Consider the following 25,183-nt stretch of genomic DNA (forward strand, 5'->3'; position numbering starts at 1 on the left):
ATAGAGTTTGGGATGGCTTCTTTGAGGCGATGTCCTTCGTGGAGGAAGCTGTGGTGCTGATTTTGGATGGGGGGTGGAACACATTCTCTTCTTGCTCTCACAAATCTGTGTTTCCACAGGCAAACCCAGCTGACAGGAGTAAAATGGTTCTCTCTTTCAAGACCTTCAAACAGGACTGAGGTGGTTCTTTCTTTCAGGACTGTGGAGGAGACTATTTTCCCTGGGGTGAGATTCCCAGAGGGTACATTTTGCCACTAATCCCTTAAAGGAAGACTAGGAGCTCAGGCGCTCTTTTCCCGAGCAGGCCCTCTCTATGGTGCCTGTGGGCTTCAGGAGAAGCTGGGAAGTCTCCTGGGTTGTTACGACCAGGCCAGATGACCTGCCTTGCAACAAGCAGTTAGGACTGCTCCATAGCAAACACAGTCAAGAAAGAAAGGTCTGTCCCCTTCCTCAATCTGCTCTTCCAGTGAGAAAAGATTTGCCTTTAAATACCAGAGTACAGCACAGGCCAGATGATCCCATTCCTGTCATATGTGACTTTGGGACTAGTGCTGAAGTGTGTTCATTAATTTAGCCCTGGGCCACTTCAGCAAAGGCCTTAGCCTGCATCCTGTTTGTACTGCCTGTCAACGCAGGCATGAGCACTGGCTGCAGACTTTGCATCCCATGTGGGATAAATTTAACACAAAGACTTTAGGCTGCAGACAAATAAAACAGTACATCACTTCCTTGCTGTAGTGAAAAACAAACAGGAGAAGCTTCCAGAACCATGATGTTTTCAGGCGGATGGCAGGGAGCTCCTACCCCACAGCGGGCTGGCTCATCTGGACTCCATCAGATGTCTCAGCTGCAAATCCTCTTGCCAGCCTTTGCCAAGCAACTCTGGGAGAACAAGGGTCCCCAGGGGTTGCAGGACTGGCTCTGGCAAATGGAAGGCCACACGTGTGACATTTTCTTGGATGCACAGTTTGTATCGCCCACGGGGGACTTCCAGGGTGGAGTTAGTATTTATAAGAAAATAATCCCCGCGAAGGAGGCTGCTCATAAAAGCTGCTTCTGCCTCCTGCTGCATATCCCAAGGGCTCTTTGACATCACCCCCTTTTCTGGATGAATGGCAGGGTGAAACAAAAGGCAGAAGAAAAGCATTTTCCAAAGGGAGGACAGAAGAGGCAGGGTGGCTGGCCCACAGCTAATTATGTTCTTTTGTTTTTCTGAGACTCTCCATGCCACCCTGCAATCTTGCTCAGCACCCCTGCAACAGAGGCACCCCCTTGGGAGAGGCTTGGATGGGCCCAGCTACCCAGAGTGGGAGCAGGGGACCACAGCATACCCACCAGCTGAGGGGAGAGGTCCCTCTGTGCTCAGCAAAACTCACTAGGCTGCAAGGCCTTGGCTCAGCACCATCCCCACCTCTGGCTCCAGCTCCTCTTGACAGCATACACTGGGGGCAGGAGAGCTGCCCTCTGCCCACTCACAGACCCCAGCTGTGGGGAGGAGAGGGACAGCTGCTGACCTGGGTCCTTCTCCGGCAAAAAAAAAAAAATCACTGCAGGGAGCAGACTTACTTTTACCACAGTCCAGGCCAATGGTGTGTCCAGCTTGAGGTGGGGTTTTTGCCAGCTCTTCAAATGCATCTGGGAAACAATAAAGCTGGGTTCTGCCTTCTCAAATCTCATCCCAGGGGGTCTGTGGAGTACACTGCGGCTGTTCACATCCTTCTCCCCACTGCCTGCACCCACACACAGACATGCTGCACCCACACACAGACATGCTGTCCTCAGGAGGGCCTGTCCTGGTACATTGAATTGGCAAATCATTGGGACTCAGTAAACAATGCTGGCCTGTGTTCCCCTTCTTAGGTGGACAGAAGTAGATCTACAGCCTGCAGGGCAGGCCCAGCCTTTAAATAAGGATCCTCTCTACACTTTTGACCCTTATGCTTTGCAACATAGAAGAACCACGCTGACCAATCAAAGCACATCTTGAAACCATAGAAAGAGGCACAGAAAAGTATTTTCCTCACAGCTGCAGGATTTGCTGCAGGGATCTCTGGGAAATGAGGCAGGGAGAAACACTCCTGCACATCTGCTCCTTTCAGTGAACTAGGGTGGTATTTCTGAGAAGTGACAGGCACTCGCTCAATGCAGCTGCCCAAACAGGATGTGTGGATTTTCCTTTCCAGTTGCTCTGGCCAAGTAGCACCTGGATTTTGGGTGAAGATGCTGCTAATTTTGTGGGGACCTGGGGTTTCTCCGTTTAAAAATCACAAAATTTGATTAAAACCCCCAAATCCATGATTTTTCCCCATCACTAAAATGAAATGCCACTATAACTATCTATTTCCGTTGAATACAATGTTTTATTGATATAGTTACAATTTTAAAGTCATTTGGAAGCCTACCAGTGTCTCTATCATTATAATAAAATAAATTCCAAATACCTATAAATATTGGCATTTGTATTGGGTGTTCCATCATGGAAAAATCAGACCTCCCCCTGTCCCCATTGCTCACCAGGACATGGGTCCAGCTGTGGCTGTCCCCTGCCACTGCTTTGTGGCACTGAGCAGCCCTGATATGCTGGTGCCCTGCCTATGCCATTGCCCCTCACTCCTGACACCCAGCCCCACTGGTGCCCGCCACTCCTGATCCACAGCCCCCAACCCCCCTGGCCCTGCCAAGGGTGGAGTGCAGCTGCCAGGGCTACAGGGCCAGGGACCCGGGTCCACAGCATCCTGCCCCTCACAGCAGCATCCAAACCCCAGCTGCAACTTGCAGGAGGTGGCAGCTGCTGTGGCAGAGCGGAGCACAGAGCCCAGCTCCTTCTCCCCCATGGGTGGCATGGCCAGAGTGGAGCCCTTTGGGTGGGGGGTAGACGTAGGCTGCCTGCTGCAGGCTTGGAGCTTCCTGCCCTGCTGCCCACCCCCTAGAGCCGCTGCAGCCCAGCAGATGGAGCCTGGCACAGCAGGGCAGAGCGGGACTAGGCAGTGATGCTCACTGCTACCTCCCTTGTGAGCTCCACCCTGCTCTGGAGACAGCAGCAGGGCAAGCAGCCCAAAGCAGGCAGCCCACCCCTGCCCTGCATACAAGTCTCAGGGGCATTTGCCCCCCATGCCTCCCCCTGGGACTGCATGAAGTGGCAGGGAGCCAGCTCCCTCTCCACGGCCCCAACCCGGGCAAGTCACTCATGGCTCCATCCCACTCCCTGCATGGGTCCTGTGGCCATGAATTCTGGCCCTGGGCCCCAAGCCGTAGGCACTGTCTGTTTGGGCAGCAACCCCAGACCTGCCCAACTCCCTCCCTACCTCACTATGGGGGAAACTCATTAACCCCCTGGTTATCACTTACCAAGTGGCTGTGAAACACAAGGGGCCTCTGGGCATAGAAGCCATCACTAGAGGACCCTGGAGCTTTTTCAGAGAAGAGGGCTGTGATCTAACTGCCACACAGCATGGGGCTGCTTTTGGACAGCCTGAAGACCAGTCTGCTCACAAATCCTTTGGCATGTAGCATCACCTCAACATTGAACTAGCTGCTGCTGGACAATTCCCATTAAGCAGGGACAGCCCAGGCTACAGGAGACAAATATCAAGGAAAAGCATAATAGAAACATACACAAAGCAAAAGAGATTTTGCAGAAATTAAAGAATTTACTAGGCCTACTCCCTTTATCAGCTTTTTATTATACAGTGCCAAGCACATGGCAGTACACAACCACAAGTGCTTGCTATACAGTTATAATGCACTGAGTTTATCCCATATAAACCTCATTCAAAGCTAGTTCCCTGGCTTAAACTAGATATGAGGGGTATGAGTTATTTGCTCAAAAAGGACTGGGGTACCAGGACCTTATTTTAGAAGAGACCTCTATTAAGGACAGATGTAGAGCCATTAGCGCAGCATTTTCTATCAAGTGGCTGAAGATGATGGTCTAACCAAAGGCATTCAAACATTTGGGTCTGGACATCGAGAGGACACCCAGACCATACCAGTCACAGGGATTTCCTGTAACCGCCATGTGATGTGCAACTTTAAGGCATCAGAGTGCCTGTGGTCTTGAATTATGCTATTCTAATTTTTAAGAGTATTCAGTTCCTAGTCCTCTCTTTCTCTTCTCACAGTAAGATCATCTGGCCTTAGCTCAAAATACAAGTCCCTTAGAGGAGCCATTTTTACATCAAACTTTAACTCACCAATAAGATGCATTCACTTCTAAATCTTCAGGGGAAAAAAGGTTCTATCCTCATAACATGCTCCAATTTTCTGCAAGCTCTGCCTTAAGTGGAAAACTCTACTATAGACCCACAATCCATGCCTTTTTACTGTATTTTCTGGAGTAAAAGATGCAGTGCATAAGCTCTCTTCCACTCCTTCCCAAATTACAAAAGTGGCATGAGTTTGGGGGAGGGGGGCAGCATTTTCCACATAATAAAGTTGACTAATATTCAATACAATGTATAAATTGTAGCTTTGGTGTACAAGATGTGCCTTAAATTTTTGACTTTTCTGGGGGAGAAAACAGCATCTTTTACATATGCAACTATGATAATACAAAGGTTCCAAAGGTGTAGAATGAACACCAGCCACCCTGGATTCATATTTAGGAGGAGTCCCAAGAAAGTTAGATCTCCATATCCTAATGCCCTCAATCATCACGGTAGAGCATCTGGACAGTGACAATGCACAGTACAACAGCAATGTTTGGTCCTAGAAGACAGACAATGATTTAACCTCCTTATATCGAAGCTTTATTTGTTAATCATCTGTATCAAGCACACATCAGCTCAGCAACAGTGCATAATGGGGTACATCAGTTTACATCTCATCTGAACAAAAGCCTGTTTACAGAACAGGGTACAGCAAAAAGGATAGACATGTAACACTGAAGTAAAACACAGTGCTTATGCCTTGTTCTTAAGGAACAGTGGATGGAAACAAAGAATTAAACCAGCAATTAGGCTTGTGCTTAAGCCAGCAGTTTTGGGGGAGAGGGGAGAACATCTGTGAAAAGCTACATAGGTCTTTCTCTTTGCATATAATAGACGGATGTGCAAAAAATTACCATCTCTCACTGGTACTGTCCAAGTATCTTTGGCTGTAAGTGGAACCAGCCCGTAGCCACAACCTGGTGTAAGCCTAACATTTGATTGGCACTAGACTACAGTGTCATAGTTTCATAGTTACTAGGGTCGCAAGGGACCTGAGCAGGTCATCAAGTCGGACGCCCTACCATGGGCAGGAAAGAATGTTGGGGCCAAACGACCCTGGATAGGCGTCTATCTAGCCTCCTTTTGATAGGAGCGAGAACCATGTCCCTTACAAGTTGGTTCCAGATCCTAGCCGCCCTGACTGTGAGGTAGTGCCTCCTGATATCTAGCCCGAATCTACTTTCTGTCAACTTCTGGCTGTTATTCCTTGTTATTCTCAGTAGTGCTCGGGGGAACAGGGACTCTCCCATTGCCTGCTGGCCTCCCTTGGCCAGTTTATAGATGGCCACCAGATCCCTTCTCAGCCTTCTCTTGTGGAGGCTGAACAGGTTCAGGTCTCGTAGTGTCTCCTCATAGGGCCTGCCCTGCTGCCCCCTGATCATACAAGTGGCCCTCCACTGGACCCTCTCCATGTTGTCCACATCCCTGTTGAAGTGCGATGCCCAGAACTGGATGCAGTACTCCAACCACAGCCTGACCAGTGTTGCATAGAGGGGGACGATCACCTCCTTGGACCTGCTTGTGGTGCATCTGTGGATGCATGACAAGGTGCGGTTAGCCTTCCTGACTGCATCCCCACATTGGTGGCCCATGTTCATCCTGGAGTCTATAATGACTCCAAGTTCCTTTTCTGCCTCTGTGCTGATGAGAAGGGAGTTCCCCAGCCTGTAGGTAGGCTGCTGGTTCTCTCTCCCTAGGTGTCATTTATCAATATACTGGAGAGCTATGGGCAGGGGCCATTATCTAGCAACAGGCCAATATGATGTGACCTGAATTAATCTTTCCAATAGGAGCTACATTAAGTTTCAGTGAAGTTAACAACTGCAATACAAATGTGTTCCCTGCAATTAACTTGTGTGAAGCATCTCTCTCTCTCTAGTTCCTGAACACCTTGTCTTGAGATGAACCACAGCTGTAACAAGAGCATGATCAAAAGCAGTGGAACCCATGAAGCCAAGCTGTTAGACTAACATTCCAGGACCCCACTGCTCATGACAGATGGCACTGATCTTGGCACTGACCTGCCACAGATGGCACTGATCTAAAGTCAGTGATGGAGGTGAACAGAAGATTTGGAATGCTGTTATAGGATGCTGTGTGACCCTGGGGACAGCACTCCACCAGTTTCTAAGTACTATGATAGAAGCTAAAATCATACCAAAAGATATAGGCAGGTGGCCAGGGGAGAAAAAGAAAAAATAAAGGGAAAAAAAGGGAACCTTGTCAGAGCCTATAAAACAGCTTTGTCTTCAGATTGTGAAGCAACTCTCACAGCAAGACAAAGAATTTCTTTCTATCTGATCAAGTTGTTTAAATCTGGTTGATTCCAAGGAAGAGTTAAACTCCAAGTACTAGGACACATGTAAACACACCCGGAGGAAGGAATGGAATGTTTCTAATAGCGCATTTGTGCAATTCCAAAAGAACATGTGGAAAAGGTCATGCTGCTCATTGTGGAGACATGCCTCCCACTGCCTTGTTCTTGAAGACATGATTAAGTACCACTGTTGGCTTTCACATCATCAACTGGCTTCATGCAGTATAACAATTTACAAGGAAACAGTTTTATTTTTCGCTAACCAGTAAACCTGAAAATGTTGGCTCTGACTGGGCCCTTTCCTTCCCCTGCTTCTAGTGAGCTCTAGCTCAATCAAATTTCCCTTCCCCACCTTCAGATAATACAGAATAGATTTTTTCTTTCTTCTGAAAGTCAGGCTTATGATCTACAGATTAAACGAGGTTTCCTAGTTAATTTTTTGCAGGTAAGGATAGGGGTAGGAGACGCAACAAAACCTGGCTACAGGTACTATGTGCACCTTCACAGCAGCTGCGTCCTGTGATACAGTTATCACATTACTGCCATTTATGTCTCCAAGACATCTGGCCTTTACCCAATGCAAATAACTGAGGCTGAGTTAGAAACAAATACATACACTTCAAGAGTAAAGACCTGATCTTACACTAACGTCTAAGATGTCACCTAAAAAAATTCTGGGGATGGGCATGAATGGTCAAAGGAAAGGCTTTAAAGATAAAACACCATTATTCAGTGGTATGAACAATACGGGTTACAGCAACTTCTGCATCTGCCCATAACACAAGCAAGAAGCCAAAGCACTTTTTTTTCCCTGAGGGGTCTCTCTCTTTCAATAGTTGGTCACACTGAGGTATTTTTTTCCCCCTCTTGAAATGCTGTTCAGGCCCCATAATCAGTACCCTGACCAATTTATGGCAGGCTCCTACACACAGGAAAAAAATTAATAAATCCATCCACTGTTAAGAAAAGGCATTTAATTATTTAAAAAAAAACTAGTAGCATACCAACAAACATCATATATCAGTGATCTCCAGCCGCTGGTAGACCAAAGCAAAGGAGACCAGCAAGTGTTATACACACCCTATGCTGCAGTTCAGCATCATTGCTCTGTCACTTAACACCGACATCAGACATTCATACAAAGTGCGTTTCATTGTAATGGAAATCTCACTGCTGCAGACAGTTCAGATGCCATTCAAGGTTTCTAGCGAGTCAGTCTTTCAGGTCATCTGGTAGCCCTTCCCCTCACCCTCACCACTCCAGCAATACAAACATCATCAGTGAGGTCACAACGGTACCCAGTGTTGCACCCTACAGAGACGGGAAGGTTTGGTCATTATTTCACTGCTGGACAACAGGGCTCCATCCATTTGAGTCTGGTCACTCTGGTAGCTTACCAGTTACAGTCAGGGGAGACCATGGTTAAGATGAACAAGGAAACTGTTGCCTTAAGTGAAACAGCTTCTCTCTGCTGTGGGAATGAGTGATGGCACTGATCTCCTATCAGCCTCTTGAAACCCATGTGCAAACTTCACTGTGATTGCTCCCCTCCAGCCCCGGATCAATTTCTATTGGCAGTTTGACAGTCACATGAAAAAGTTTCTCTGCACTGAGGGCACTCAGCTGCCTTGGGTAGGTCTGTTTCACTGAATCTTCCTTAGTATGCTGGTCACTTTTTGTCCCTGGCATATTGGCTACACCTCAGCTCTAGTGCCTCGCTCTTGGGTTGTACCGATGCAGCTACTGTAAAGATCCCAAAAGGTCACACATAATTACTCTTAAATACTTAAGTGCTGCATGTCTTAGATGTCAGCTAGGATTGTACTTATACCCACACATGAAATAGTATCACTGGAAGACATCTGACATTGATGCATTCCTGCATAAGCATCCATGCCACACTGGAACAGATCCCAGAGCTTCTTGGTAAACAGTCATAGCTCAAACAGTTCAATGCTGTGCTTTAGAGGGCCATGTAAGCATGGCAGATTGTTTGGGACCTTCAACTGATGCTCAAGAGTTAGAGCTGAATGGCTGGCTGCAACTTAATTCCATGCCTGCTGGACCTATCATTGTTACCTGCAGTGAGAGGTCACCTCAAGGAGCCAACCTAGTGAGAATGGAGACAAGGGGTAGCGGCTGTAGGCAACGACCCTGGCAGAGCTAGGCAGAACCTTAGGCGAAAAGATGCCAAGCTAAGAATGCTTCAGATCATCAAGTGGATGATTCTGAGGAAGCAGAAATCAGCCAAAGGCATCTGAGCACTCCAGACTCAAGTCCTGGATCCTTCACTGGAAAAACTAGCCAGCCTTGATAGACCCGATTCAGCTAGAGTTGCTCAACTCCCTTGTTACTGCATTGGATACACAGCCAGCATCTAGTAGTGCAGCCTGGCTGACTCCCACTTGCCTAGCTCAAACAAGGCTGAGGGCGAGCGACCTATTAAAGTGACACCCAAGCAGAGAAGCAACTTCCAGCTTCTGATGGAACTGGCCAGCCTCCGCAGAGCTCTACTAGCCAGGGCCCTGCCTGTTGGAGTCTGGCTCCTTGAGGAGCTGAAGCCAGGCTCTGCTATGACAATCACTGCAACAGGCCCGCAATAGCCCCCTGGTGCCTAAGCCTATAAAAGGGGTGCGAGTCCTTCAGAGAGCTCAAAGCAGTCAGGAGAGAAGTTGAGATATGTTTTCCAGCAGGGCCAGTGTGAGGTCAGTGGAGGAAGGCCTAGGTCAGAAGCCTCCAAAGGTTATGGTGGAACTCTAAGGTGTGTGATAAAGGACAGGCTGTTAAGTTTTCTACTCACTTTGGCAAAATGGCCCTAGGCAGGGAGATTGTGGGGGGTGGGGGACAATAATAATGTCTTATTTCTCAGTCTGTCTCAGTCTCTCAGCCATTATCAGCTCTGCTAAATTGAGAAAGTGTACTCTACAAACCTTCCTTTGCTAGTGAGGGATTGCTACAGCCCATGACAGGGTAAGAGAAAACATTCAAGCCAGAGACAATGGTGAAAAAAGGTTACTGTTTCAGTGGGCTGCACCGGCACAGATAAAGAGGCTCAGTGAAGCTCTCAACAAGAAGAAACTTGTGCAATGATGTGAATTCCGCCCCCCCAAATAAAGACTGAGAAGATCCAGACCTACCAAACAGTAGGCAATATTAGAGGACTTACTCACAGTTGCTTACATGCCTATGCATGGTTCAGATACAACAGGAAACAGCTTTTAGCTGCTTTTTACTATGCTGCAAAGCTACAGGTGCATCCATAAGGAACCTGTACTGAGGGACAATGGATCTGGTTTCAACCACATTGTTCTACAGAAAGCTTACTAGGCTGGCTCTTGAGAAGTCCTCTCTCAAAAGCTGGTTCAAATTCAGCTTTTTCTGAAACTGCATGGTGCCTTTCTGTATTCAGTCAAAACTGTAGAGGGAAGTTACAGGGGCCTGATTGCAATGGCTAAGACAACCCTGATTAACATCCTGAATCCTCACCAGGAAACAGACAACCAAAAAGAACCTTAGGATCTTTCCTGGGTAGGTGCTCAGATCCTTGCTTTCACATGGCATCAAGAGACAAAGCTACTCAAGGAGTCTGCATTTTGCAGGTGTATTTGGTTCAAATCTACTGAATTAAAGCTATCCAACAAAAAAGCCCAACCAGCATCTTTGGTAGAATCAGCTCTGCCAAGATGCACAAGAATGTGACTCTCCCTCCTGGGCTAAGGATTAGCAGCTCCAACAATTGAACAAAACACTTTCTTTTTTTAAGCACAGGAACCAGCTACAAACACTCTTCCTACGAATACATCAAGCCATCCAGCTCCCTCAATATGCCAGGAAAGGAAGAGCTAGATAGTAATCTATCCTACAGAAAAGAAGGGGACAAAGGGAACAGCCATGGTAGTAATGGCAGTTATTGGGGCATATGGGAACCAACAGGTGTTTGGACTGCCCTGGGAGCAACCAAATTGCTGGTCCAAACAGTGGCACCCACGCCAAGAGCTAGAGGGGCCTGGGAAGAGCCAGGATGATGCCTGTATGCCAGAGACAGCCTACAAGGAGGGAAGAACAAGATGACAGCATGAGAGAGCTGGGCAACATGCCTGAAAATGGCCTGGAAACAGCTGCAGAAGGATCCTAGCCCAGGTTTGGTTTCATTTGATAGAGGAATGTTTGGGAGCCTTCACCCAGGTAGGGAAAGCCCCAGGTGCGGCAGTGAAGATCCACTAAGGTTGCATTTAGGTTACGGGGCCAATTCACCCTCCTGGATGATGGACACCAAGGAGGTACAGGCAGCCTGCTAGGTTATAAAATGGCAGCACCACTGTACAAAGCAGGGTTTGGGGCACTTTCTCCCCTTTTGCTCTTCCCTAAGGAAGCAGTTTGGTGTTTAAACCAAAGCTCAAGCTAACATGTGACTATCAGGACTGGGCTGGTCTCCTGGGACTGCAGCAAGGGATGCCAAGCCTACTAATTTACCACCAGGAAGTTAACACCTGGGTGGCAAACTGGCTGTGAGGATGAAGAACATTGCCAAATCTCTCCATACTGTTTAGTATCTAGAAAAATGGAGTCTTTGAAGTCCTGTGCAGGCACACCCTTCACCTTCTGTCTTCACTATATACCACTTTTAGCTCCCATCAGACTCCCCAGTGTAAATTTATCAGACACAGCATGCTCCCATCTTGGCTACCTGTAACTCCTGCACATGCACTCCTGTCTTTTCCTCGCAGCCCCTTCCTATGGTCTCACAACTCAGTGTCCCTGCATGGGATGCTCCATGCTCACCTGCAACACAATCCTTCCTTGCCCTCAAGACCATGGATTAATGCCATCCCTCCACACACTCCTCCACTCACCTCACTGGTGGCTACAAGGCTCCCTCCCAAGCACCCCCATGGACACCTCCCCTTTTGATACACTTCTCCCATCCAGGGCTTGTCTGAACAGGAAAGACAAGCACTGAGCTGAGACAAGGACTGTCATGCTTAGTCATTCCAGCTGACCAAATTTTAAATAACACTACCCATCTGCACAGAGTATTTAACAAGTTGGCAAGTGTTATGTTAACAGTGCATTTTGAATGGGGACAAGGCCTTGTCATTCTCTACCATGGCTAAGCTCAGCAAACAGAGCAGTGAAGGCAGGGGTCAACAGCAAGTCAGTTCAGGTATCAATACATCTGGAATTTTGGTAATTTAAAAATCATCTCCTTGTGTGCCAAAGCAACCACTAAACATACCATCTCCCACTCCTCCAGGACATTACAGGTAACTTCTTGGCAAGGCTAATAAAAGCCAAGCAAGCCATGTTCCCTATAGCCAAGCCCCACTGGAGGGACGTACAGCCAACTGACACGCTCAGGAAAAGGCTGATCAGTGAAGCAATCATCAGTTAAAATTTAAAAAACACAATGTTAAAACTCTTTTGTTGACTTTTACCAAATTTCTCAGGGGGTAAAATAATACCAAACACTTCTTCTTGGCCTGGAAAAAAATTCAAGACGACTGGTTCTCAGTAAGTGAAGGGAAAGTACAAAAATGGGAAGCTAGTTTCAACTTCAGCCATGTGTGGCAGCAGCCTGCTCCACATCAAAGAAGGAATTAAGACCAAAGCAACTCGCGAAATGCTACAGACTTCAGCTCTCACTTGACATACAGTATGTGCATATCAGCAATATCAGCAGGCAAGGTCAAGTGCAAAATTCTGGAAAGTCCAGCGCTGGCAGGATGCCACCAACTTAACTGCCAAAATGCAGTTCTCCCCAGAGAGGAGCAGCTCAGAGAGCTATGCCAGCATGTTTGTGGTAGAAAAATGAATTAATCAGGGCTCAGGACAAGAATGATAAAAAGTGCCAGAGGTTCAAGCCTGGATATTCCACTCCCTCAACCCCACAGGGCTACTTGACTCTAAGTCTGAAAGGCGAAATGGAAGTATTGGTCTCAGATGAGATATCAGAGATGGAGGTCAGGGAGAAAACCAGATCTGCAAATCCCATGGAAGAGTAGCCTTCTAACTGCTGCCTTGGAACTGGTGCACAAGTGATTCTCACTCAGTGGTAAAGAGGCAAGAGTAGAGCCAAATCCTGATTTTGACCACTAACTGGTATTGGAGGGGACCCTATGTTGAAGCAACAATGCTGGTCACAGCCAAACTGTTGCTCTCCCAAGAGCATCTAATTCCCAGACTTGCTAACCCTATTGTTCCCAGTGGCACTGGGAAAGACAGCACCCCGGAAAAGGCCCTCAGTCAATCAAGTAGGATTATTTTGTTATGAAAGCTCTTGGATTGCCTAAGGCCCTTGTGTAACCAAAGGACCAAAAGTGTCAGTGCTTGCTGCCTACTACTGCAATTCCAATGGATTAACACTGGCTACAGCAAAAGCAAAAACAAAAAACAAAACCCCAACACACAACACAATAGAAGCCAAGCATGAAAACTACAATACATAAATATTTGTTCTCCCCTAGAAGTCTTAAAAAGGAATACTGCATGCTCCAGCTTTCTTTTACAAAAATGCTTACGTGGCATGGGCTATGTGGCACTAGAGTGCAGAACATTTAGTGCCAGCGATAGTTATTAGCTAGAAGAGTTGACTCCATGTATTCAAAGATACTGTATAACTTTAGTTACAAGGTGCTACAGGGGTTGTTGGGACTAAAATTGGCACCTTCCCTGAAGAAACTGCTCCGTATCCATTCACTCTCTTCCTAGCTCATGCACCCATATAAATTTACCATCTGCCTACAGGTTCCCTCATCAACACTGGTGTCATTTCCCTGACAATGTTAGTGAATATTTAGTGCCGAGAAAGTTTTAAAGGTCTTCTTGGGTCAGGAGTCAGTGACTGGACACCCCTACAGGCCAGATGGATCCAGTCTCAAGGTGGCCTACTACTTCATTAGATGTGAAGACCTGAAATCTTCTCCACCCACCTCAGAAGTGGGGGCTTCTGCTTGTCTCTTTGCCTGGTTTATCAGGAAAGTCAGTCAAGTCTTCCCTGTATCTGATAAAGGCCCTTTGGGGTGCCTAAGAGCACACAGACTATGGACTCTTCCCTTTTACTAAAGGACAAGTTGAATATTCAGCAAAATCACCAGTTCTCAAGAACAATATGTGTTAAAGTGTTGAAATAAAAATAAATGTAATGTCCTAAAAGTACCTGTCAATTAACTACTTGGCCTTCACATCCCGTATTAGTAGTGCTAATATCACTACTCCAGTCACCCGAGAGCCTTCCAAGACAGGGAAGAGACATATTTCTAATGTAACCAAACAAGCAGAAAAAATGTAAGCAATTGAAGCCATGTGGGCCTCCTTTGGACTTCATAAAGCAGCAATAAAGGGCATAAGCCCAGTCTCTGTCCTTCGCTGATCTTCCCTTAAGTTACTCCAAAGCAAGGCTAGGAAGCTCTTTGTACATTCAATTGTAAAACACAATGAAATGAGGAAGAGAAGCTAAAACTACTCTCCTGATTGTTACTGCCGTCTAGAGCAAGGTTTGGTACAGATATCCTCTCTTATAGGCACTCAGTGGGTAAAACGTAGCCACAACAAACTTGCCATCGAACATCTTTCCAGTCAGCATTTTCTGGGCAGCTTTGGAATCACCAGCATTTGCATATTCAACGAAGACCTGAAAAAGAGAAAACAAATGAACAAACAAACGAAGCTAGTCATGCCCATCACCTCATGTCTCCTATCTATTTTATTCATCCCTATTGTTTATTGTTTGCTTATACTTGCCTCTCTCTCTTTCCTTGTTAGGAATAATTTTTTAATAATAAAGACTGCTTTTCCCTCTTTTAGCTTTGAAGGTCCCCCTGCTTCCCAGGAAGCTCACTCATGAATGAGAAGATAAGTGGTTAACGTCTTGAACTGATACCAAGACAAAAAGTGATTAAAATTCTACCTTTAATTACTCATTTCTCTGGATAATACATTTTGGTTATTTCTGAGATAAAGCAACTTAAAATGTTAACTGCTCATCTCCCCTCACCTAACCCTCCACGTTTCTTCTCTCTTTCTTTCTTGTCATCCAAATTCCCCCTTTGAAATTTGGTGCGTCTCAGGTTGGGAAACACTAAACCACTTGGAAAGATGTATGCTGCCATGCGAGGCAACCAGCCATTTTGAGTTCCATAGCACTGGCGTCATCAAGCAGATGTAACACGGGACAAATGAGGATGTCAACCTCAAGATCAGATCCCCTTACCCCCCCCCCACACACACACTTACTTGGCCTTTGCCAGGATTCTCCTTTGGAATAAGCAAGGAAACCACAGGTCCATATTTCTGACACTCCTCTCTAATATCTTCCAGTATATCTAGGAAAAGAAAAACATTTCATAGTTTCATTTGTCCTTCGCTCAAACTACCCTACATAATACACTAAAATAAGGTAACATAAATGTTCTAGACATTGGTGCCCCAAGCTGAAACAATTGTCAGTGTATGTTTGGCTCTTCCGACTCTGTATGCCCCCGAGACCCTGTGTCATGATAACTCAACACATTTGGAATCCAGACATAGATGGCTCAGGGCTAACCCAGCTAAGACCCACAGAATAGCAGCAGCAAGAGTAAAGACGTCAAAAACTTTGCAAATATTGATGACTTCATAGCACTCAGCAACTTTCCCATGTAGGATGTGGCGAAGGACTTTGGAGAAAGCTTCACAGTGCTTGTATGCATCCTTATTAAGGATGGCTTGCTTAACTAGCTTCCAGTTTGATTAAAGATTCTTCCTCTGGCTCCAGACCACTTCTTCCTTATCTGAGAACAAGAGCTTTTCTTCAGGTTTTGAGGAAAGGGTGGTATTGGGTTAACTTAAAGCAAGGCTCAGCCTTAATGACACAGGGGCTGCTAATCCTCTTCATTGAACAGCAACACCCTAGGAGGGGAAAGCAGCCCCATGGGGCAACAAGTCCATTTCTCTATTTCCTGCCCCTCATGACTGCTCCACCTCTCTGCTGACCCAAGATCTGTATATCTAGTTCAGGAAGGCAGGAGACACTGGCTCAATGAAGACTAAGCATCTCCAGCACACTCGGGACTGAAAACCAAAGAGCATCAAGGACTATGGGCTAGGAGAAGGGGTTAACAAACTGAAAGGCAGGGCAGCTGCACCTTTTCCAAGGGAAATTTGCTTCATAGGATAGTCTGTACTGGGAGGGAAGGCTGAGGGAACCCAGGATCTCCGGAAAGCTACAGGCTACAGAAGGCCCAAGGGTACGTGGAGCCCAGTTCCACATTCACTCGGGTACATGGTAGCACATTGCAAGACGCTGCAAATCCTAGTGTATCCTAAAAACACTTGCACAAATAGAGCAGCAATCCAGGACTGGTGAGTGTAAATCCCAAAATTCTCCACTTTTTCTGGGGTCCCACTGAATCTTACTGGACAATGAAGTTAAGTCCTATTAGGAAAGAGGCTGCCACCAGCTCTGGTCTTTAGGGACTGGTGGAACTTGTATTTCATTCTTGCAGTTGGTGGGTATGTGACTTTTCTGCCTCTGGCTCCCTGCTACAGGAAGGAATGTGAAGGTCCTGCTGCTGGCTGCCTTAACAGTGCAGTAGCTCCAAACATATCACAGCACGTCCCTACAGAGAAGGGATCTGAAGACTGCCGGAGAAGTACAGAAGAATAGATGCTCTGTGATCCCTTCCTTTAAAGGAAATTCTTGAGTATCCTCCGGTAGGAAAAGAAGCTGCTTAAATAGTAGCTTCATGTCCCAGACTCTAAGGCACAGAATAACACTATTTAGCCCCTAATATGCGACAAGGAAGCTCTTCCTTTGAGCTGAAGGCTGATATTTGGTGGGGGTGTTGCCCTCCAACTCCCCTCTCCCTCACCTCTACCCTCAAGAGGAAGATCTTTAGTCTTTCAAGCAAACTCTCTCAATGGGCCCCTTCAAGGGGTCCAAGCACACACTGGTGTTGTGTTACTTGTCTGGCCACTAAATTGGGGACTGTGCCAGGCACACAACCATATGTAACAGATGCAGTGAATTAGCAATTCAGAGCAGGTAGACCACTCAGCTGAACAGGGTTTGGAGTGTATGGCTGGTATTTTGTCTTGTATGAGCACAGAGCTATAGCTTTGGGCAACTAGAATCAGGTTTAATGAGTACACTATTTGGTTACATCACTGAGGGTCTGGATAAGCAATCAAATGGAAGCAAGTTAGCAGGGAGGGGGAGGGAAATAGAGGGAGCAGGGAATGATCGTAGAACAACCTGATGGATTAAAAGTGGTCTATGTGCCCACAATTGCCTCATGGTAAACAAAAGCTAAACTGCAGCAGGTTAGCCTGGTTTCATTTAGCATTCTGTGTTGGGGTCCTGGTTGTGGTTCACTCACTTTAATTTGACTGTGTATCCATATGCTTACCGGAGCAGTGAAACCAAACCAGCTGCTACTAGACCACCTGCGTGTGAGCCCAGGCAGCCCCACAGGCCCAGAAAAGCTCCCTACCTTTTACCACACATTTGGACTTTAGAGCTAGCCTCTGCTATGCAGGAGTGAGAGTTTTGGGGGGTTTCCACTGCTTTAAGCCTATGGAATTTTGCTACAATTTAAAGCAGATGGTTTTAATTATCTGATGCTGCCTCAGCTAATTTATCTGTTACAGCTTTTCAGAGTACTCCTACCAGCTTCCATATGACCCCCTCCTGTGTATGCCCAGCAAAAGCCTCATGCAACTGACACACTGTTTTTAAGCACAGCAGCTTCATAGAGACAGCTCAAAGTAGCTCTTCTTGCTTTCAAGATGCTTCATGAACTAGCTGCAGTTACTGTATTGCTGTCTAATGAATCTGTTCTCAGCTGATGCAAAAGCATTCTTTGCAATCCATGCAACCAAAACAACCTTTACTTACCTGCTCAGGGCATTTTAGACCCCTGATGCTTTTTACTTAAATTACCAAAAAAGTGCTCCTTTGACTACTCCATTCTCTACAGCATCTGAGGATGTGGGTGTGCATAGTGAAATGGCTACACATTTGCAGCTGTATTGCATATACCAACCTTCATATTCTTCTTCAGTCTGAAGAGAGGCATCACTCAAAACATTTAGCAATCTCAGCACAGGAGTTGGAAGCATCACCAGGTCTTCAATATGGGGAGCTGTTTGACAACAGTTAGATTGACAGAAAGGTATTAAATAAAAAGATGAGCATGAAAGCAGTGAGATGGGGAGAAGGTTTATTTGATAATAATCCACATAATACCAGTACTTTTTGTATATCCCCCCAGCCCCTCAACTATAATCCTAAATTCAAAACTTTTAGCAATGCTATGCCCAACTGACCTCTGTTTGCATATTAATGAATTATGCAAATTCCCCACCCTCACTTCCTAGAAAAGCTTTCTGTGCACTCTGTGCCAGTGCCAAGGCCAGAAGGTTTGTTTACCCAGAAGCAGCAGGTAAAAGTGCTTTGAAAGGCACAGAAACAGTATGAAACGAGACTAGAATGACTGCTACTCAGTTTGGTTTGTGAAGTGTGTATGTAGTCTCGTGTGACTCAAAGCAGTCAGGACATACCAGGATATGGAGTCTGTGTGATGATAAACAGAATTATTAACCATGCCATTGTCTTTCCCCAAGCCTACTGTTCCTGCAGGACTCCCATTCTTGCATCCTAAATTCAAGCAGAAGAGGGGTGGGCACCTCTACCTCAGATTTTGGATGCATGCTTCTTCATTCCAAAAACTGTTGCCTCAACTCCTTTTAAAATATATTTGGTCAGTTGTAAGGCAATGGTATGTGTTGTTGCCACACTGCTTTTTTTTTTTTTTTTGCAAGATGTCTAGGTATAAGTTGCAGAAATGTGGTTAAGGCAGAAGGGCCCAGAAGTCTGTCTCTGAGTGACCACAGCATGAGCCTTTGCAGATGTAACAACTGGTTTGGTCAGCAAAGCAATGGAAGTCATTCATGTTTAATTAGACACAATCAAACAGAGCAGAAAGCTTGAAAGGAAGAACAATAAATAGTGATTGATGTAGCCAAATGTACTGAATGTTATTTTGCTGCAATAGATGTGTTTTGTTAGAATGCTGAGATGAGTTGTACAAAACAAAGCAGCCTGGTCTGACCATAAACTAAGGTGAAGAAATAGCAAGTCAGTGTTAAACTTTAAACAGCATTCCACAATGGGAAGGGAAAAGAGATAAGGAATCCTCCCTTTTGCTTTTCCAAGGATGTAAATCCCAACTAATTAACACCTTCCAGGTTTACAAGAAATCTAATTCAATCCAGTTCTAAAAGTTTCAGTGAAACAAACAAATACATCCAATCAGAGATCATTCATCAGAATATTAGAACCAGCCATCTATAAATTTTGGGCACAGGCTGGAAGGAAATTTGGACATCTATATTTGAACTTCTAAATTTGGATTTCTCTGGAGCTCAGAGAACCAATTCAAGTCCCCAGGGGAAAAGAGAAGCCTGGCTAGCAGACCTGTTTATTTCCTGAATCCCAGTTACATAAGCATTGTCTTTATTGATCCAAATAAGCCTTTGTTATCACATATCCTAAAAATGTTTTGAGTTGCAACTGGAATGGATATGGAAGGCAAAAAAAAATCCATCAATTACCTTAAGCAATATATTGCCTTAGAGTTCAGCCCTGTCTTGGGAGGTGAATCGGTGAAGTGAGAAACCAGTGTTATAGTTACCTACAAGCAGAGGTACTAAGTAAACTGCTCTTCAAAGTAGCTGCAGGATTTTCACTCGTGGCGATTAAGCATCTGAGGAACTTCTCAACATAAAGCTACCATTCCTGCAGAATGACCAGTGTAGGTGGGTCAGCCAGTGTACAACAACTAGAAGTGAAAGCATGAAGGGGCAAGGGAGGAGGGGGCAGATTGAGGCCCCCATGGTGAGGCATGAGGGTATGGGGCTGGGACCAGGGCAGACTTCAGAATGGAGCTGCAAGCAGCTCATCCAGGGGGTAGAGTAGGGGACAGCTCCCGTCACTATATGCACCCCAGGAGGGAATGAGGGGCATGTGCCCCCAGATCTGTACTCAGGGTGAGGGTGGGCTGCCACTGCAGGCTGGGGCCAGGGTAGCGCCAGGCTCTTCCCAGTGGGGCCTGGCCCGGGCTGGACTTGTGGCAGGTGGTGGCAGCACTGGAGGGAGGCTACAGGGAGGGACTGCAGCCACCCTAAAGTTTGCCATAGCCACCCTCCCAGTGCCACTGCCTACCCCAAGCATAGTCCTAGCCCAGCCCTCCCACCAAGAAAAGCCCAGTGCTGCCCCAGCCCATAGTGACAGCCCACCCTTGCCCTGTGTGCAGATCCAGGGGCACATGCTCCCCCATGCTCTCCCAGGGTTCATGCAGTGATGGGAGCTGCCCCCCTACATGCTCCCTAGATAAGTCCCTCACAGCTCCATCCTGTGCCCTGCCCCAGCTGTACAATGCCTGCCCCACCAAGCCCCTTCCCACATAACAGACTTACCAGCTGGACCTGGCTGCTCTCCACGCTGCCAGGCTGAGCTCTTGGCCACTGGCATGCTGCTCTGTGGCTGCGTGCATGCACAGGGCATTTATTGGTGACATTATTGGCCACATCAAAAAAAGCTGATTGCCGATACTGTCAATTTGCCTTCTGTTGGTGCCGATCCAATATGGGACTGATGTATCAGTGCACCTCTACTGGCAGCCTGGCCCATGTTATCTCCAAAGGGAAGACATACTTATGTCCTTATCTGAAAGTTACAGAAGCTGAGAAAGCAGCACCACATTCCTCTAAGATTTCCACTGTTTTTGTTGAAAAAGTTGAGGTGGCTCCCTTATGGATTTTCTATTGGAGCACACACACAAACCAAATGGTTGCAGGCCATCCTTGTTGGTGAATTTATGAAGATGTGAAAGATAAAAATTAAACCCAGCCGAGCTGTGATCACATTAAGACTAGTTCCAGATAACTGCCTTCTCTTCATACAAGTAGCATGAAGTTCTTTAGCTTAAAGGTTGGGCTGGAAGAATTAGTGCTTAATAGCAAAGGGTCTTTCCAAAGGAAGCTAAACAATTCAGAGATGAATATTTCAAATTACCCACACTGTGGTGGGATGGTAATGATGTAAAAATCCCAGTAAAACCCTGCTAAGTTTGAAAAAGAACTGTCAACCCACTGGAAGTGTTTTTTTGAACCAGAGCGATGAATATTCAGCATGCATTGTGGCTCCCAAGCAAACTGACAGAGATTGATATTGCTGGTTTAGGAGTGGCAAAGGACAGCCACAAACATCAATTCACCATGCTAGATAGAATTCCTTTCCCACATGACTTAACAGCTGAGAGGATATCAAATGTTAAATGGTCCAAGACTTCCTTTTTGCAGCACCTCTGCATACCACGCAAATTGGCAGATCATCTTATGCAACCAGATGACTGCTATATGGAACAGAAATAGTAGCTAAGGAACACAAGAGTTGGAACTATAATCTAAAATACTTCTTTGCCAGTCCTAGAGCAGAGGGTTCTTTAACCCAAAAGACAAAGATAGAACACGAGCCTACAGCTGAAGTTAGCAAATATTCCAAAATGGTAATAAGATTAGCATTTTTAAAACATCAGGGTGACTGATTACTGGAACAACTTCCTGACATCTCTAGTTAATTCTCCATCCCTTCCACATTTTAAATCCAGATCAAAAACACCCTCTCAAAAGACACATTTTAGCTCAACCCAAAGTTAAAGGGCTCAACTGTGGAATCAGAATCAGTGGATGGATGGATGTCAGACAAAATTCTAAAGGTCCACACTGACTTCTAAATCTGGCGCCCCTGTTGCTGTAGCAATCCAGCACTCACAAGCTGTTCCTTCTCATCCTGCAGGAGTCTCAAGAAGCAAGATCTGCATTGCACAAATGAGGAAGCAGCACTAAGGAGTCAAATGATTTGTCCAAAGTCATGTAAAAAAAACCTGTAGCACACTGGAAACTGACCCTAGATCTTCCAGGTCCCAGTGTTGTGCTTTAACAGCCCAATGTATCAACATTTCAAATCTCCTCTCCTCTAGAAACCTCTCAAACTGCCAAAATCTGCCCCTCCGTTCCTTCTGGCTCAAGAGGGTTTCCTGGTACACCCTGAATGTGAAGGGGGGAAATACACCCTGCCCTCTGGGAGCAACCAGCCAGAAGAGCCAGCTAGGCTGGATGGTCTCCTCCACCTTCCTTAAGTAGGAAAGCAGGTCAAAATTGAGTCTGGGGGTACAAACCTCACAGTCTGTACAAGCTGAGTGACGGATCAAAAAGGGTGCCAGGCAGAATGACAGGGGCTCACTCAGGGCCAGATGGTGAAAGACTGGGGAGACAGAGCTTCGAATGCAACTGAAATCCCTAATGGAAGAGAAGAAAAAAGCCAATGTGCCCCGGCAGGGCTGAAACAGCAGCTCCTCCTGACCAAGATCCAGGTAAAGAAGAAAGTTCCCACCCAGGGCTGCCACAAAGGTGTCCTGGAGCTGCCCTATGCTCTTCTGTAGTTTGCTCAGTCCCTCAACCTGTACCAAGCTCAGGGAAGGCTGCCTGAAGTTCACAGCCAGTCACTCCCCCAGCCAGAGATGAGAGGCCCTGTACCACCACGCTGGCACCAGAATGAATGGAAAAGGAAGGAGGATGCATCAAGGCCACAGCTGCACTGTCCAATGTAGAGGCAGAGCACAGAAAGGGCTGTGGCAGGAGGCGGTAAAGCCAGGCATAACTCCTGAGACGCACTGACAAAGGTTCTAGAGGGTGCCGCGGCAGGGACAGGATTCTGAGGGAAGGGACCCGAGAGAAGCAGGAGAGGTCCTGATGCATCAGGATCCAAGCATGGGATCCAGTGAAGATGAAAGTGCCAGATCAGAGAGAGGGCAGTGCTGGCAGATCCCAATACCTGTGTGCAGGGGGACTTGCCATACAATCACCAGTACAGGCAGCATTTGAATCCCAGCTACTTGGTCCCCAGGGCTGGTGCCATTCCCTGGAGCATGGTGCTATTTCAGTGCAATGGCCAGGACCTGCGTGCAAGCCAGCTTTACCTGAGGGGAAGGCATGCTAACAGGTGCCATCATCAGACATCTGTCACCACTCATGTTCTTGACTTCAAAGCCACCACACTTGTACCATATGAGGAATGAAGAAACCCATGCGCTAATACCATCTCCTCGAGTTTAGGGCTGTCTGAGGACCTTTACATAGTATCCCATAACGGGCACAGTTTTAGACCATATTTTCAATAGGGAAATTGGGATGTGGATTATATCGTAGGTGTTTACTTAAGGGTTGGATGGCAACCACACCACTCAGCTATTCCTATCAAATCAAGATGGCCTAAAGGAGAGGAAGGGGAGAGATTTTCCCCCATTTGGGGCTGGGGCTAGCACCTCCCTGGCTCCACTCACCCCATTTCTCCAAATGCAGGTCTCCCACACCCGTCTCTAGCCCTCTGCAAAGCACACTTCTCCCAGACAGCTGCACAACCCATTTGCCTAGCACCCTGCAGAGATACTTGAGCTACTTCTGCACATAGCAGAACTATGCCCACAAAGTGCTGTGCTTGAACTAATCAGCTCTACTTCCTGGCAAAGCTGACTAACCCCCAAGTGGCACTGCACAAATGAAGCCATGCTACTTGCATTTTTGGAACTAGTGCAATCAGAACTAGCATGGGGGGAAATCTCTGCACAACTCTCAAGAGGCTGGATCTGGCCTGGAGGTCATCAGCTAGACAGCTCCATTTCAAATAAATACCCCATTCTTTTCTGCTTCCTTTCTTCCAGACTGTCAAAACCACTGGTTTTGCCCATCTTATGCAGATGATATGGGGCTGCTGGCACTTCCACAGGGAGTCCAATACTAGTGCCCTCAGGGAGACAGAAGGCCTACAACCACATTTAGTAACAGTGAAAGCACAAGGCAAGCTCAGACCCTACTCTGCAGTTACGCCACAGAAGGGAGAGGATAAGTACTGCTGGGCACAAGAGACTGATGTATGGAGATAAAGAAAACCATAGGGGCCAAACAGTTCCGGCTCTGTATGTGCAGTCACACTAAAGAGGCAGGGACAGGGGATAGGTCACCTGACTTACCAAAAGGAATGCTGAAGAATGGGCTACACAAGGCCTTTTCAGCGGTGGCTCTTTTTCCTTGGTCATAATGAAGCATGCTGTAAGAAAAAAGACACTCTTTATATTCTGATTCACATCACTTCAGCAAAGGCTGAATGTAGAAGATACATTTCAGAGCAAGGCTGAAGACTTTGGCATGAATAAGTATCACAGCATAATCTGTCCTCCAATCTAACTTGAGTAAGCACTTCAAAATTTCCTTTGTTTGCATCAATACCCCTCCATGATTCTCAAAGATCTGTTATTCATTGAGGGGCACCTGTATCTTTCCAGAATTAGGACTCAATGCAACTGTGCTACAGGGACCCCAAAACCATTTTTTTCCCCCTTCCCCAAAGAGTGCCCCCCAGGGACTCGCAATACTGAATGCCTGGAAAGTAGTATACTATGCCTCTCCATCCTCCTCACCTACAATCTTAATGCTCATGCTGTTGCTGCTGCTTAGAGCTTTCCCCTTCCAGCAGCCCGAAAGTGACAAAATCACCACAATAGCTTGCCAGGTTCAAGCCAATTTCTCTGCCTGAAAAAAATCTAAGCTAGAGAGGCAGAAATGAGAGGCTTCTACAGACCTGGAGATCCAGAACTGAAAATTGTCGACAGCACACCTTGCCAATATGAGTGGGAAGGCATTCTCCACAGTTTTATAATGTTCCTTTATCCCAGTAAAGTGCATTTGTGCAACTGTTTTTCTGAGTTTTCCAAACACCACAGCTCCACTGGAAGTACTTGCACAGGCAAGGTGCTGGGGTTTTTAAATGCTGTCCTTTCCACCTGCTTTAATCAATCTGAGATCAGAATAGTTAAAATGCTGGAAAGCCATCTGTGCCAAAGCTCTAAGCACTGCTGTGACTTATGAAGCTGCACTGGCCTAAGAGTGAAGATTAAAAAAAAATGCTAGCCTAGGAAGGTTACAACTTCTTAGTACCTGAAAGCAAGGCAAAAATCATAACAAAGCTGAGATTAATCATGCTGAACATGTGCTATATTGACTGCTTGCAGTAAATGTGCTATTGTAACATACCTTTTGATAAGGTCTCTGAGGTGATAGGCTGGGATGGCTGAATTTACCACACCTTCACTGGCAAAAATGTGATCAATGATGGCAGAACTGCTTGTCTGGAGAGAGAAAGAAGCCAGACTTAGAAGGAAAGAAAATCTTAATGTAAAACATTTGCCATAATGCTAGAAGTGTTGCAATGATACTTTCTAAACTTGATACACAAGTGTTCTGGCTATTTGGAGTTATGCTCTATGTAGGCAGTTTGAATTAACCCACACTGAAGGAAGAGATCAAGATGAACTAAAGAAAACTTATGAACAAAATTATATTTTGCACTTCTACAAAAGCTTTGTGTAACGAGGTGCAAAACATAATTTTGTTCGTAAGTTTTCTTCAGATCACCTTGATCTCTTCCTTCAGTGTGGGTTAATTCAAACTGCCTACATAGAGCATAACTCCAAATAGCCAGAACACTTGTGTATCAAGTATATCAATACACACACACGAGAGAGAGAGAGAGAGAGAGAGAGAGAGAGAGAGCGCGCTTCTT

At 46.2% G+C, this 25,183-nt stretch overlaps 1 protein-coding gene across 1 annotated transcript in view; it reads right to left on the minus strand.

The window, feature by feature from the left end:
- Positions 1–9,347: 9,347 nt before the first annotated feature.
- Positions 9,348–25,183, minus strand: part of UHMK1 (U2AF homology motif kinase 1) — a 27,814-nt gene continuing 11,978 nt past the window's right edge. Inside the window, exons 5-7 of the mRNA XM_019530724.1 lie at positions 17,547–17,645; positions 14,758–14,846; positions 9,348–14,155 (exon numbers count right to left, since the gene is read on the minus strand). Of these exons, the coding sequence (XP_019386269.1) occupies positions 14,009–14,155; positions 14,758–14,846; positions 17,547–17,645 (335 nt within the window). The 3' untranslated portion in view covers positions 9,348–14,008. The remainder of the gene's footprint in view (positions 14,156–14,757; positions 14,847–17,546; positions 17,646–25,183) is intronic.

Source organism: Crocodylus porosus, unplaced genomic scaffold (assembly GCF_001723895.1).
Source record: "Crocodylus porosus isolate Cpor-Errol unplaced genomic scaffold, CroPor_comp1, whole genome shotgun sequence".
In the NCBI taxonomy this organism is placed as follows: domain Eukaryota; kingdom Metazoa; phylum Chordata; order Crocodylia; family Crocodylidae; genus Crocodylus; species Crocodylus porosus.